General features: G+C 36.0%; 1 protein-coding gene across 12 annotated transcripts in view; it reads left to right on the top strand.

The window, feature by feature from the left end:
• The window catches only part of SLC38A6 (solute carrier family 38 member 6), a 65,630-nt gene extending 55,063 nt beyond the window's left edge, over positions 1-10,567 (top strand). For 11 of the 12 annotated variants that reach the window (XM_023527141.1, XM_023527138.1, XM_023527142.1 and 8 more), the window contains 4 exons: positions 4,004-4,128; positions 5,312-5,456; positions 5,560-5,654; positions 5,837-10,567. In XM_023527141.1, the coding sequence (XP_023382909.1) occupies positions 4,004-4,128; positions 5,312-5,456; positions 5,560-5,654; positions 5,837-5,917 (446 nt within the window). In that variant the 3' untranslated portion in view covers positions 5,918-10,567. The other variant, XM_023527151.1, reaches the window with a different exon arrangement.
• Positions 10,568-13,813: the final 3,246 nt, after the last annotated feature.

Raw genomic sequence — 13,813 nt, 5'->3', positions numbered from 1 at the left:
TAGTGACTTATAATGGCACTTTGTTTATCTCTCAGAGTTTGTCCACATCTGGCTCCTTTTGGGACAAATTTACATGCACAGTTACCTTTCCTAAACCTGGTAGAAAGAGCATAGATTTTGAAATCCAACAAGTATGGTTTAAATAACTACTGTGCTCCAACCAGCTATGAGACCTTGAACAGGATACTTGCAGTGCCTTCATCTCCTAATCTGTAACACAGGAATAACTGCATAGAGTTGTATCAAGGAGGAAATCGATTATATGTAAAATGCCTATTATAGTATTTGTCACATCGCAGTCTTCCACAAAGAGCTACTGCTGATGGTATGTTACTATTATTATTATCATTATTATTATAATTATTTCATAATTACAGGTGCTCTATTTTTCAGCTCTGTACTTCTTACTATCTTTAATGAAATTTAATTTAAATATGGTAACTGTTCAGTATATGTGGTGAGTATTATCTTGGAGTTTTCAGTGTGTGAGAAAATTATAATTGCTCTGCATAGTCCTTTTCTTGCTATCTCTATATTATTTCAACAGTTATAAAGACCATGTATTAATCTAAATTTGCTATTGCACTTCTATACTGGTGTAGGATAGGAGTGGTAGCGCTCTGTGTACACTCTCAGGAAAAGCATTATTTCCAACATGAGCATGGTACCCTGCTGCATACATGACAAAGAAAGTTAAAACAGATTGTTAAACTTTTGATCATCGCTAATGAAACAAAATTCTTGAAATACAAAGCTGTTGTTGGGTTTGTTAGTTTTTGTACAAACGGGGTTCGTTCGGCTTTTTTTTTTATATCAATAAGATACTATGGTAGGGTCTCCATTGGGATTCAGCAAAAACAGTATAACAAGAAACCTCAGCTGGCCTATGGCTTTCCAGGATAGCTGAGAAATAGTTATATAAATTATCGTGAGCTGCTTAGGAGCTGTATTAAATTGTAAGACAGCTTAGATCGAAAGGGAGGTGGAGGAAGGATAGATACTAATACAGTTATTGAGCTAACATTTGTTATACAAGTGCCAGGTATTTATTTACAGTGCCTAGCTTAATCCTTACAACAACTCTGCAAGTCTAGGTTCATCTAGGTTGAGTAATTTGGCCAGATACCTGCAGCTAATGAATAATAAGTTGGGAATTGAATCCAATTCTGACTCTCTCTGAAGTCAATGCCTTTATTACTGTGCTGCCTCCTCAGGAATTAATAGAATCCAGATTTCTGTCGTTCCAAGTTTTTGTGAGGTTTTGGAAAAACCTGGCTTGCTATAGCTCCATGCATATCTCTGTCTGTCTGTCTGTCTGTCTGTCTGTCTGTCTGTCTGTCTGTCTATCTGTCTATCTGTCTATCTACCTACCTACCTAGGTAGATAGATAGATAAAGAAAGGAAAGAAATTTCTTCTCCAAAGACAGAAGATTGAGATAGTGATTTGCAATTCACAGTGGCTTTTTTGGGGGGTGAGGGGTGAGGTGTTAATCATAACCATGGAAAATCTTTTATGGTATATTTCTTATAGGAACAATAGTAGCTCTAATTCTATGGAAAGAAAAAAATTGCTAATTGAGTCTGAGACCTTAATCAAAAAGGCTTATTGCAAGTTAACGCCTTCAACTGATTTTATAGATGAACAGCTACAGCCTAAAGAGGTGAAGTAACCTGTTACAATTGATGACAGGTCTCCTGTATTAATCCAGTGATCTTTCCACTGCTCTGTGGTAATCTTTATAAACTTCGTACCCAGTTTGATAATGGGTGTTAAACAGGACAGCCTCCTGACTACAATAGCAGATACAACTTGCAGAAATCGCCTCCAGGTCCTTACTGAGATTTGTAGAGATTTGTCTGAATCCAGAGAAGTGTATTGTACTCTATTCCTTACATATGTTAAGACTCAGCTAAGAACACAGAACTGACTGGTTTAGGAGGAAAGTTTTAATCCTGGGAGAATAGAAAGTAGACATGTAACATATTTTGAATATGTAATAAATCTAGTTCTTCAGGCTTCTGGAGCTGTTTGGGATCCTTTCATCCAGTGTTCTCAAAGCTTAGTTAATACTTAAATTTTATCAGATTAAAGGGACCTGTATGTACCTGGATTACTAATATTGGCTCTGATTACAGATGTTAAAGCATTATAAGGTGAGGAAAAAAAGGCATTCCTCTGGTGATCCAGGCCAGTTCGCAGATGTTGCATAATTACCAAACCATTTTAAAATCTATGAGGTTGTTATGTAATAAGTGTTAATAGCTCGTTTTTCTAATTCAGAAAGTGGAAATAAAATAGTTTACCATATTTCTCCTAAACTCACAAGTTTCTCACAGATTTGGGAATATAATCTAGCTTTAATCTCCTACTTAGTCTATAGTCCCACATTGTGTAAAGTATGTCTTTGATAATTTAGTCCATTTCTCTCTCATTTCCATTATCTCTAGTCTAGTTCAGATTCTCATTATCTCTCACTAGGCTTCTAACTGTTTTTTCTGTTTTGAGTCTCTTTTTCTTCCAAACTGCCCTCTTGCTTAATTCAGATTATAATATTACCATTCTTCATAGGTCATTGCATCTCTGTGGCCTACCAGACTGAGTCCAAACCCTGTGAAGAGTTCCATTGCTGGGTTTTAAATGCCTTTCCAGCCTCTTCACCCACTACTCTGTGCTACAGCATACTCTGTTTCAGCCACTGTAGTCTTGCCGGACTACTCATTTTCTCAGATGCATATTCTCTCTACTACTTCAGGGCATCTGCCTGTGCTGGTTCTTCTTAGAGAGAATCTCTTCGCCCACATCTTTCAGTCTCAGCACACATACCTTAACTCACTTAATGCTCTCAGTAACTCTGTAGGTCAATATATTATTGTTCCCATTTTACAGATGTAAGAACTGAGAGACTCAGAGAAGTTAAGTTGCTTTTAAGTAGTAAGGTTTGAACATTAGTCCAGAATTCAAGCCCCCACCATCTTGCTGCCCACTGGGCTTCCTTCTTGCTTATCCCAAAGCCATAGTTGTCTTTCGCTGTTCAGAATCACCATAGCTCTTTATTTAGACCTCCTTCTGCCACTTAAGTGTATCTGTGTTTATATACTATTATATCAGTGTGTATTCACCTTGTCTCCCCTTTAAATTTTAAGATCCTTGAAAACAGAGCATTTCCTCCAAAGCATCTTTTTCCAAATGTATACTCCCAAATCCAAAAAGCACCATTCTTTTAAAAGTGTAAACTGATCTTTCTGTACAGGCAATGATAAGCAATGTTCTTGAATTCCCTCACTCTTATACCCCTCGTCAGCTTGGAGTATGGAAGACATTGTGAAAATGGAAGAGCACCTCAGAGCAAATCATGGTCAGCTTGTACAAACTGCCACTGACTATCACATTGGCTTGCTAAGTGAGCCATTGCCCTAAAACTGCGTTCTCTTTTATGAAAGGTGAATTTATAGATGAAATGCTGATGAAGAAGGTAACGTGTGTACAATTCTAGAAAACATGTATTAAGGAAAAGGTATTAGCCTTGGCACCAGATAAATTTGGGTGTACAGCTCTGCCAGCTCTGCCCCTTTGTGTTGTGTGATCCTAGGCAAGTCCTTTAGTATTTTTTAGCCTGGCTACCTATCTTATAATACTGTTATCATATGGACCAAATTCAGTAGTACATGTGAAAACACTTTACATAATAAAATAAATGTTCAAAACCTTCATATTATGGAAAAATTCTATAGAGATTATTTTTATACATGTTTTATTGTTGTAATTTCAGAAGTTCTGCCTGTGCTGATTTCTAGTTTCATCAAAAGAAAAGATTGGCGGTTTCAGAAAGATATTTAAATAATGTCTCTGTGTTTCGTAAGATAGACAAAAGGCCAGAGATTGATTGGGTATGGGGACCCAAAATCTGTTAAGATCCATTTATGCAAAGGAAAATAATTTTGCCATTATTGACATCTTAGGAGTTTATAATGTGATCTTATTGTTATTTTTTCAAATTTACAGATGAAGTGGCATCAGATATACTACAAGGTTACAGTAAATACTTGCCACATGATGTTGTTGTCATGACTGTGAAGTTATGCATACTATTTGCTGTGCTTTTGACAGTCCCTTTAATCCACTTCCCTGTAAGTACTCTTAAAGGTTTTGTTGCTTAGTGTAGCAGCTCCCTAATGTGGCAACACTAATTCTTTGCAGGCTAGAATGTTTGAATCACATTTAGTCTTGTGTATCTTATTCATTTGTCAAGTAATTGATCAAAGGCCTCATACTTGCATATGGTCCCATGAAAGCATAAAAATAACAGTGAACCACTAAGCTAATTTGTGCTTTTTGAGATTTAGTTTAGATTTATGCTTTCCCACAGCATTGTTTCCAATTTAGAGACTATAGTTCTTCTAAAGTTTTGGGATTCACCCCCCCGCGCCCCCCCCCAGCTTAAATCCGTATTCTGTTTTCAAAAGAATGTGCATGAGGAGGAAAAAGTAAAGTCAGCAAAAATATGTTCTTTCTGGTTTATTGTGAATTTATTTTTACATAGACATTATAGTTTAATCTTAGTCAAACTATTTTATTTGCTCTAGAATTATAATTTAAGGGGCAGAACAGATCTTCATTCTGCATTTCATTGCCATATGTAAGAATCTTAAGAATTTCAGAGAGAATGGAAACAAAGGCTTTGGGTATAAATGCTTCTGCATGGATGTCTTGAAGTCCTAAACAGTGAGTTCCTTAAGAGCGGAGCCTTCAAGATTTTTTTTGCCTTCTCCCTGTGCAGACTGCGGTGCCAGGAGTGCAGTGGGGGTTGAGTAAATATTTGTGGGATGTGACCGCCTGCTGCCTGCCTTAGCAGTGGGAAGTGTCATGAACTAGTTTTCATATTTACATGCAGTAAATATGAAACAGATAATACAAAATAAAATAATAAATGGTGTTTGTTTCCCATGGCATGATTTCTTCTTCCTTTTTAAACCTTTTGTTGTTCTATCTATTGAATTTAATAAAAACAGTTCCCTGAGACTTCATCGCACAGTGTTATTGTTGTTAATTTTGAAAATTATACAACCTAAAGAAATTGCATGTGAAAAATTTGTGAAGAATTAAAGTAAAATAATTCTATGAAGCTCACATAGAAATATATATTTCTTAGTTTATGTTTAATAAACACTTTATGATAATAGTTTGTTATATTTTTGGAATTTAAATGGTTTAGGGTACAAAACTGTCATAGTTACTGTACTATACATGTGTTTCCCTAAGTGAGTATTTTGGCTTTGACACTTTCTCTCTGTTTTTCTTTATGTTATACAGGCAAGAAAAGCTTTTATGATTATGTTTTTCTCCAATTTTTCATTCTCATGGATTCACCATTTTTTGGTCACTCTAGCATTCAATATTATCATTGTTTTACTTGCAATATATGTTCCTGACATTAGGAATGTATTTGGTGTAGTTGGTAAGTTTTCTATTTCAAAAAATCCACATACTAAAATGGATAAAATTGTCATCTAGCCTCACATCAGAATCTGGCAATAACCCTCTTTTTCTCCCACCTAAAGGTTCCAGTACATCAACGTGTTTGATTTTTGTATTCCCAGGACTGTTTTATCTTAAACTTAGCAGAGAGGATTTTCTCTCCTGGAAAAAGCTTGGGGTAGGTTGATTTTGTTTGTTTCTTTTAAGAATCCTACTTTCAGAATTACTTTGCCATTTTATAATTATTTTATCTACATCAAGAAAGTTAATGTATTTTGAACTATGACATATAATTATTGGGAAGGGTGGAGGTTTGAAAAATATTCTAATTGTTTTTTATCTTTTTCTGTATTTTTACAGGCTTTTGTTTTGCTCATCTTTGGAATTTTGGTTGGGAATTTTAGTTTAGCACTCATCATTTTTAATTGGATTAATAAATGAAAGGTGTATTTTCCCACATCTTATGAAGAATAATTTACCTCCATATGCAAAAAGGAAAAATTCCGGAAGACACCTTGGAAGAATCCTCTTTATGCGGGTTAACATTTTGTAAATGTATTAACAGAAAAGTGGAACAAAATGGGAGTGGGTAGGGGAAAATGGGCTCACAGCAGTTTTAATCAAAATAAGAAACAAACTCAAAATGCCCTTAAATATATTAGGTCAATCTTTCGTTTGTTTATTTGTGGATCTATTTGTTTTTAAATTAATGGACTCTATTTTTTAGGGTAGTTTTAATGTTTACAGAAATATTGAGCAGTAAGTACAGAGTTTCCATATAATTCTTTCACCCCTAACACAACCATAGTTTCACACATTATTAATTATTTTCCAGAATTAAAGCAAAATAATTTTATTAACACCTTGAATTAGTGTGGTACATTTGTTATACTTGTTGAGCCAATATTGATACATTATTATTAACGAAAGTCCATAATATACATTAGACTTCACTCTTAATGCAAGCTTTAGCAATCAACAATCATTACTATCTTCATAAAAACTTTTCCAGAATGTCATATAGTTGGAATCATGTAGTATCTAACCTTTCAGACTGGCTTCTTTCACTTAGCAATATGCAGTTAAGTTTCCTCAATGTATTGTCATGGTTTGATTGCTCATTTTTTTTATCACTGTATAATATTCCATTGTATGGATGTACCACAGTTTGTTTTTCCATTCATTTGTTGAGGGACCTCTTGGTTGCTTCTAAATTTTGGCAGTTTTGAATAAAACTGCTATAAACATTTGCGTGCAGGTTTTTACATGGACGTAAGTTTTCAGCCTCTTTGGGTTAATACCAAAGAGCACAACTGCTGCATCATGTGGTAAGAATAAGAATATGTTTAGTCTTATAAGAAACGCCAAACTGCTTACCAAAGTGGCCATAACATTTTGCATTCCCACCAGCAATGAATGAGAGTTCCTGTTCCACATCCTGATCAATGTTTGGTGTTGTTAATGTTTCCATTCTCGTGGGTGTGTAGTTGTATTTCATTGTTGTATAAATTTATATTTCCTTGTGGCATATGATGTTGAGCACCTTTTCATATGCTTATTTGCCATCTGTATATATTTTTTTTTGGTGAAGTTCAGATCCTATGCCCATTTTTTAAATTGATATTTAATTATTATTCCATTTGATATTTGTTTTCTCATTATTGAGTTTTAAGCATTCTTTGTATATTTTAGATACCAGTTCTTTATAAGATAAGTGTCTTGCAAAGATTTTCTCCCAGTCAGCGGTTTGTCTTTTCATTCCCTTAACAGTGTCTTTCACAGAACAGAAGTTTTTAATGTTATTAAATATATTGAGTCAATCTTTTGTTTGTTTTTTTACGAAATCGGTTTGTTAAGCTTATATAAAAATTGAATCTCAGCTTGTGGGTTAATATTGTCAACATTAATTACTAATAACAAAACTGTGGGATTATTCCATTTGGTATTTTGCCCTGCCTCCAAATCTTATCTAAGAATCTTTTGTGATTTTTTTCTCTGTTGTTCATTATGAGAAAGAGCTGTGATGATTGGCTATGGATTTGAAAGTTCCCTGAGCTTTCTTTTTTTGTCACTAAAACATGTGACTTTCTACTTGGCAAACAGACAAATATTGATGATTTATGTCATTTTTTGTTTGGAGGTTATAAATTATTCCAGACTTCCCATTGATGTGGCTTCTGGTTGGAAACTAGAAGCTAAGTCTCCCCTCCCTGTGAATATTCTGTGTAAAGGTCACTGTTACCAGCCTACCGAAGCCAGGGTGTATCAGTAAAATGTAATCCCACCCCTGTGCACATGTAAAGTAGGGAATTGCATGCAAAGTGCCAATTTGCATGTATGGAAATGAACACTTTTGCAGGTGCCCGCTTGCTTCCACATAGGAAATGGGCCGAAAATTTGACAACTGAGCTTCTCTTTTGAGTTAAGATACTTATTTGGCAACTTGACGTTAGCGTAGTATAATGGAGAAAATCCCAGTTTGGGAGTTAGAAAGATTCAAATCTCAGTGAGTTTAGGCAAACTGCTTAAACTTTCTAAGCTTCCACTTTCACATAGGTATTAGATGGAGTTAATACCAATTTACAGGTTTGTGTTGAGAGGATTAAATGACCTTGTATAAATTAGGTACAGACCAAAACAGGCTTCCTTAATAGATTAGATATATATCCCCTTTCTCCCATCCCTCCTGGAACAGTAAAATGAATTTGCTTTCAATCCAGGGCATAGAATTTCTTCATCTTCCATCTTGCACAACTAATGTGTTTAGAATCTTTCTCCTGCTTTTACTCACAGGGGAACTGGTCCCATGTGCACTCTTTTTAGTGCTTTCCCACAGTTCTACCCCAGCTGTACTCTCCTACTATAGTCTTCCTGAAACTGGGCTCTTAGCATGGCCCCCAGGGCAAAGCCAGGCATGGCCTCCCATGTGGCTTCACATCAGCCAGACCCATCAATCTGATAAACTCATTCTTGTACTCTCTTTTTATGAAATTATAGATCCAAATAGAAATAGGTATTCAGCTGCTTAAATAAATCTAACTTCAGTAATACCAAAATAACCCTAAATCTGCAACAGATGCAACGATGCCCCTAGGGCAAATGTTAAGTGTGATGACAGCTGGGCATCAATTAATACATTTGTCACCTGCTCATAGGATAGGATCATGGGAAGTTTGGCAAAGGGACAAGTAGCCTATTGAATGCTATGTGCAAAACTTAGTTACTATCAAGAGAAATCATTTGTAGAGGTGTTTATTTGTATTTTAGTTTAATATTCCGCCTTATCTGGTTGGCTGTTTAGAGTCACAATTTTCCCTACAAGTTTGGAAGAAGCTAATAAGATGGCTAGTAAGAGCAGTGCCCCCTGCACCAGGATTGCAAAAACCTTGTTCAAGTACTCCTCAGCATTTTTCTTGGGAAATGTAGCCCTTCTCATTATGGGCTCAATGTTCATAATTTATTAGGTAATAACCATTTAAACTAAAACGAAGTAAAGCACAAAATACATAATTTCCAACACTTGGAGACTTGTTTGCTAAATTAAAAGACGAAGTGCTGAGAATATAAATTACTTTCATATGGTGAGGGTGAATGTTTACATTGTACTTTTTTTGACCGAATGTTTACTCATGAGCTTAGCATTTAAATGGTTAAAACAAGCCTTTGAAGTTAACACTCCATTAAGATGAATGGGGGTAATTCACACCTCTGCTGGTGCTGTATTATTTCAGTCTGGCTGTGGAGCAAACAGGACAGCAGTAGGTTGATTTACTGTGTGGAGGCCCTTTAAACACCCAAAGTCTGGAAATCTTCGCGTTTGGGTGTTTTGTGTTTTTTTTCTTTTTCACCTAGAAGCAGAATCTGAAATTCAGCACAATGTAGGTATAAAATCGAAGTCTTGAAAGTACCATAGATTCTCTACTGTCTAGCAATTCCTAACTGGCTTTATCTGCTCCTGTACTCTTGTGTTTCTTCCTACCATGGCACCTTTTAAATTTAAGTTTAGTAATTCACCAGTGGAAAAGCAGAAAAAACCATCCATTTTCAGGTAAACGTTACGTGGGCCTTTAAATTGGTTGTGAACTAATTCTCAGCCTTCTAAAAACATCACTTCACAAAAATTGGTGTTTTATATTTGCCTATATATAAAGCATCCACTTTTAAAAACTTTTTTTGGGGGGTGGAGGTGAAGTGAGCAGAGATCATTTGGGATTCGTTTCTCTGTGTGTCCTTTGCACCAGTACTATTTTATGTTTGCATGTGTGTCCCCTCCCCCCATTAATGCATGTGGTATAGCCATTTGACTCTGAAACGATTTGTTTTAGAGTTTAGGAGTAAGGTTATGTAAGCATTGTAAGAGATGTTAATGAATTTGGAAGATCTCTTCTTAAGGTAAACAGGTTTTTCTCTTTTCCATTCTCTGCCTTGTGTATTTGAGGATCAAGTTACTAGATAATCTGTAGGGTAGCTGGGTGTGTAGCGTATTTCCATCTGGGCTGTCTCTTATGTTAACATTGCCAGTACAGTATATAGAGATAGAAAATAGATGCTAGAAACAAAGGGACCAAAACAATTAGTTTTAACCTGTTTTCTTCACCCTATTGAAAATATACTTTGTTTTCTGCAAATTACTTTGCCTAAAATTTGGATGTCATCATTTTTGGTCTTAAAACTTCTGAGAACCTTATATAGTACTGAGAAATTTGTTATTCTGATTTATACACACAGTTTGTTCATTTTTTTTCCTACCATGATCATTCTGTAGTCTTTCCATAATGAAGTAGGAAAAATAGGAAAACAAAATTTTTGTGAAGGATGAGTAAAGATATTGTGGATATGGTTTCCTCATTGCAATCGGAATTCTTTCTATTTCTCACTCTTCCTAAACAGTCCGATATATGTTTTTACTGTCATCAAGATCCACTATCTGAGTTTGCCAAGCTGTAAATTAAGGCAAGCAATTATGAGGAGCAGGAAGACTCATCTTGGCTGATGGCCAGATGGACAGGTGGGAATGAGGGGTTTATTCACTTAAGGGGCAAAGTAAGTGGATGGAGAGGGAAGGTGAGTTGCCAGGAAAAAAAAAAAAAATACCAGATGGATTTAAAGGCATTGTCATATGGGACACTATAAAGAAGAAAGGGTTGCAGAGAGATGTTTCTCATTTGTTTGAATGTGTATGTTTTGTCTTATGTTGATCAGTGGACTGGATGCATAACACAAGCAAAGAGCTCGGCTAATTCACTGAGTAAATATTTACTGAGTATCTTTTATGTAATAGGAGTTGTACTAGTCCTAAAGTTATGAAGTTAAATAAGGCACAGAAAGAAATCTAACTATGGGCAGTGAACACACAATGCTTGTGCTCTATATATATATATATATATATATATATATATATATATATATATATATATATATTCCTTACTGTTGAATTGTACACCTGAAACTTACTGGATTTTGTTAACCAATGTCAACAAAATTAATTAATTAAAATAAATAAGGCACATTTCTTACCTGAAAAAAGCTCAAATAAAACCTTGGTTTTTCTGACTAAACCTTTTCAGATAAATTTGGTAAGTGAAACTGCTTAACTCAAAGGAAAAATTATATATACATTTTTCACACACATATGTATCTGTGTATATATGTATATATATACGTGTATATATACACACATACACATATATATCATTTTTTTAAAGAAGATTTTGGAGTCAAACTTACCTGTGTTCAAATCCCAGCTTTACCTCTTTCTGTCTAATTTTGGACAAGTTACTTTAATTCTCTGAATTCCCTGAAGACCTTCAGTGTTTGAAGACTAGGGTTTCTCTAAACCAAGGGAAACACACCTTGTTTCTTCAGGTTAGGTTACATATTCTGAAGAGCTCAGGCATGCTGTTAAGCACTGAAGGGGATATGTGTACAATTTTATTACTTGACTGTTCCTAAATCACATAGTTTTCCACCTAGTCAGCAGTCTGTTCAGAAAATAGTATTCTAGAAATAATTTGGATAAATGCAGTTTATTTCACTACTGATTTATTTTTCCCCAGAAAAAAATAATTTTTGTAGTTTTGTAGTATTATCAACATACTCTGATTTTACATTAGCTTTCTCACAATGACATTACTTTAGGCTCATAAATTATGAGGTCAATGAAAGTTACAGGTCTTTTTCAAGTGAACTGTCAGATTTCTATAATCAATAACTTATTGATTTTAATTTTTTTGGTATGAAGGAATATCTGTATACACACACATGCACATACGTATATTTATACACGCACATCTGTTATCTGTGTATCTGTTAAATTTCATCTTGTTAAATTGAGCTCATCCTTCCAGCAGTTGAGATCTTTTCTGAATCTTGATTCTAGTGCATTAGTCTTTATTCTCTGCTTTTTGATAATCTTCATTATCCTGCCATTTCTTCATCCCATTCACAGATAAAAAATGTTCAATGAGACATGACTACAGAGCCCTGCTGCCCACCACTAGAAACATTTCTTGCAAGTTATTATTAATGTTCTTATATTCCTGTAGTGTCTGTCATCTAACTTGTATTTCTTCAGCCCCAGTGGAAGTGTCTCCTCAGACAGTAGGTACACCTATTTTTCATATTTCTAGTTGCTTGAGGACATTTCTGCCTGGATGCTGCAGTTACTTCAAACTCAAGATGTTCAAATCTATTCTTCACCACAGTTTTCCTGTGTCTGTCAGTGGCCCCACTGTTTTAATCTAACCTTCCAACTGGTTTTCTTGCTTCCAGTTCTAACACCTGCAAGCCATTTTCCCACTGCAGCCAAAGTAGTTGTTTCAAATGTAAATCAGATCATGTCACTACCCTGCTTAATTTCCTCCAAGGGATTCCCATCTCACTTAGAATGAAACCCGTGCCATGGCCTACAAGGCTTTATTTCGTCTGTTCCTGCATATTCCTCTGACCTCGTCGCATGTCTATCTTTCACTCTTCTCTGGCCACTCAGGCTTCTCTGTCCCTTGAACACATCAAGCTTATTTCCATGTGCTTACTGATTTCCCTTGTTAGAGCAGTCTCTTTAAAGACCTTTGCAAGCTGGGCTCCTCATCGGTCAAGCCCCAGTTCAAATACTACCTGCTGAGAGAGGTCTTCCCTGGCTGTCTGATATAAACAAGCAGCCTCCAACATGCAGTCATGCTTTATAACTACCCCGCTGTACAGGTCACTACCAGAGAGTTTATTTGTTGTCTGTGTCCACTAGACTACAAGTTTCGTAAGAACCGGGATTTCTCTGTCTTATTCATCAGCAAATTCTTAGAGAATAGGGTGGTACCTGGTACTTGAGAGTGGCTTAATGTTTGTCAAATGAATGCATAATGGAATCTAACAGACTGTGTATCTTTTCACTTCACCTCTGGTCTATCACCATATCAGTTCTTCCTTTGAAATGTCTCCCAGATTTGCTCTTCTCCTACCCCCACTGTCCTGCCAGCACCTGAATTTTAGTCCTCTCTGTGCCTGGATTACTGCTGTGATTCTCAACCTTGCCTGCTCTTTAGAATCACTTGGGGAGCTTTCGAAAAAATGTCCAGCCTCCACCCCAAACCAATTAAATCAGAATCCATGGGGAGTGGGACCTAGGCATCGATATATATTTTTAAAGCTTCCCAGATAACTGTAATGAGCAACCATTGGGTTGCTGCATCGGCCTTCTCACAGATATCTGTCTTCCAGTCCATTTTGTTGCTGTCCACTGAACCCTTTGGAATCCAGCTTTCATAGGACGACTTTCCTGCGCAGGAGCCTGCAGGGACTCCCTACTGCTCACAAAGTCAGTTCCACGGTCCCCTGCCTCATCTACTAAACGGTGTTTTATTCTTTCCTTGCCTGCATTCTGTAATACACAAACCGTTTCTCTGTCTGGCACTCGACTTGCCATTCGTTGTTGCCCTGTTTCAACATTTTTACGGCCACTGTCCTTCTCCCTGACTTTGACTTCCACGCACACACCCAGGATGTCCTTATTGCTGTCCTCCACCTGTCCATATCCTTCCCATTCTTCAAGAACCAGCTCAAATTCCATCATGGAAATACTTTCTTCTCTAACCTACCCTCTTGTCTGTATAATTCTTTCAGTATATATCATTAGTGCCTTGTAATATATTTTCTGTTTTTTTTTTCTTAAATTGCTTTTGTGTTTCATTTTTTAATAGGTAATATGCATGTGGCACAAATTTAAAATTTACAAAATTGCCTCCTTCCCACCTTTGCCCAAGCCCCCAGTTTTCCTCTTTGGAAGCAAGCACTCTTTCTGTATCCTTGTAAATATGTTCTAAGCCTAGTTAACCATATATT

The sequence above is a fragment of the Pteropus vampyrus genome, unplaced genomic scaffold, assembly GCF_000151845.1.
Source record: "Pteropus vampyrus isolate Shadow unplaced genomic scaffold, Pvam_2.0 Scaffold15, whole genome shotgun sequence".
Classification (NCBI taxonomy): domain Eukaryota; kingdom Metazoa; phylum Chordata; class Mammalia; order Chiroptera; family Pteropodidae; genus Pteropus; species Pteropus vampyrus.
Note: the sequence above shows the minus strand (reverse complement) of the source record. Positions and strands in the feature narration are given on the sequence as shown.